Source organism: Emiliania huxleyi (assembly GCF_000372725.1).
Source record: "Emiliania huxleyi CCMP1516 unplaced genomic scaffold EMIHUscaffold_610, whole genome shotgun sequence".
NCBI classification, from domain to species: domain Eukaryota; phylum Haptophyta; order Isochrysidales; family Noelaerhabdaceae; genus Emiliania; species Emiliania huxleyi.
The window spans coordinates 32,278-33,300 of NW_005197425.1; the positions used below are offsets into that span (position 1 = coordinate 32,278).

Here is a 1,023-nt window from a genome sequence, read left to right on the forward strand (position 1 = left end):
GAGAGCGCTGACGCGCAAGGAGCTGCTGGCGGTCGGCGGCGCGCTGCGCGTGCGGGCAGCGTCGCGTTCACACCGTCGCCGCTGTGAACAGGAGCTGCTCGAGCTGCTCAAGTCGATGTACGTCCGCCGGCCGCTGCTGCAAGCCGCGTTTCATTTTACGGCCGCGCCGCCGCGCCCGCGTCGCTTCCGAGCCGGCTCGCAGCGGCACGTGCGTCGCGACGGAAGGAGCGGGCACTCGCGGCCACTGTGCTGGCTCTGAGTGGATAGGCTCGAGGGCTGTTGCGTCAGAAGGCCTCTCTCACGTGCGGTCGTCCTCACGGCGGCCCATTCTTGAGTTGGGTAGGCTGGAGGGGTGCGCCTCATTCACAGACGGGGCAAGGAGGGGAGCTGTGAACGGCGTCTCTTCACGCCTCTGGCTGTGAACAGGTACCTCGTCAAGACGGGCAACGGGCACGTGCACGCGCCAGAGTACGTGGTGTGTGTGGTCGCCGACCAGGCGAGAGACAGCCGAGAGACAGCAGAGGGACAGCCGAGAGACAGCCGAGAGGCAGCCGAGAGGCAGCCGAGGGACAGCCGAGGGGCAGCCGAGAGACAGCCGAGAGACAGCCGAGAGATAGCCGAGAGACAGCCGAGAGACAGCCGAGAGACAGCCGAGAGACAGCCGAGAGACAGCCGAGAGACAGCCGAGGGAGACAGCCGAGGGACAGCCGAGATGCAGCCGAGGGACAGAGAGACAGCCGAGAGACAGCCGAGAGACAGCCGAGAGACAGCCGAGAGGCAGCCGAGAGACAGCCGAGAGACAGCCGAGAGACAGCCGAGAGACAGCCGAGAGACAGAGAGACAGCCGAGAGACAGCCGAGAGACAGCCGAGGGACAGCCGAGAGACAGCCGAGGGACAGCCGAGGGACAGCCGAGGGACAGCCGAGAGACAGCCGAGGGACAGCCGAGGGACAGCCGAGGGACAGCCGAGAGATAGCTGAGGGACAGCCCCCGACAGTCGAGAGACAGCCGAGAGACAGCCGA

At 67.0% G+C, this 1,023-nt stretch overlaps 1 protein-coding gene across 1 annotated transcript in view; it reads left to right on the top strand.

Annotated features, from left to right (window-relative positions):
* Positions 1–475, top strand: part of EMIHUDRAFT_120307 (hypothetical protein) — a gene marked incomplete at both ends in the record, with an annotated part of 7,270 nt that extends 6,795 nt beyond the window's left edge. Inside the window, 2 exons of the mRNA XM_005763903.1 lie at positions 92–117; positions 427–475. Coding sequence (XP_005763960.1) covers positions 92–117; positions 427–475 — 75 coding nt within the window. The remainder of the gene's footprint in view (positions 1–91; positions 118–426) is intronic.
* Between the last annotated feature and the right edge of the window lie 548 nt (positions 476–1,023).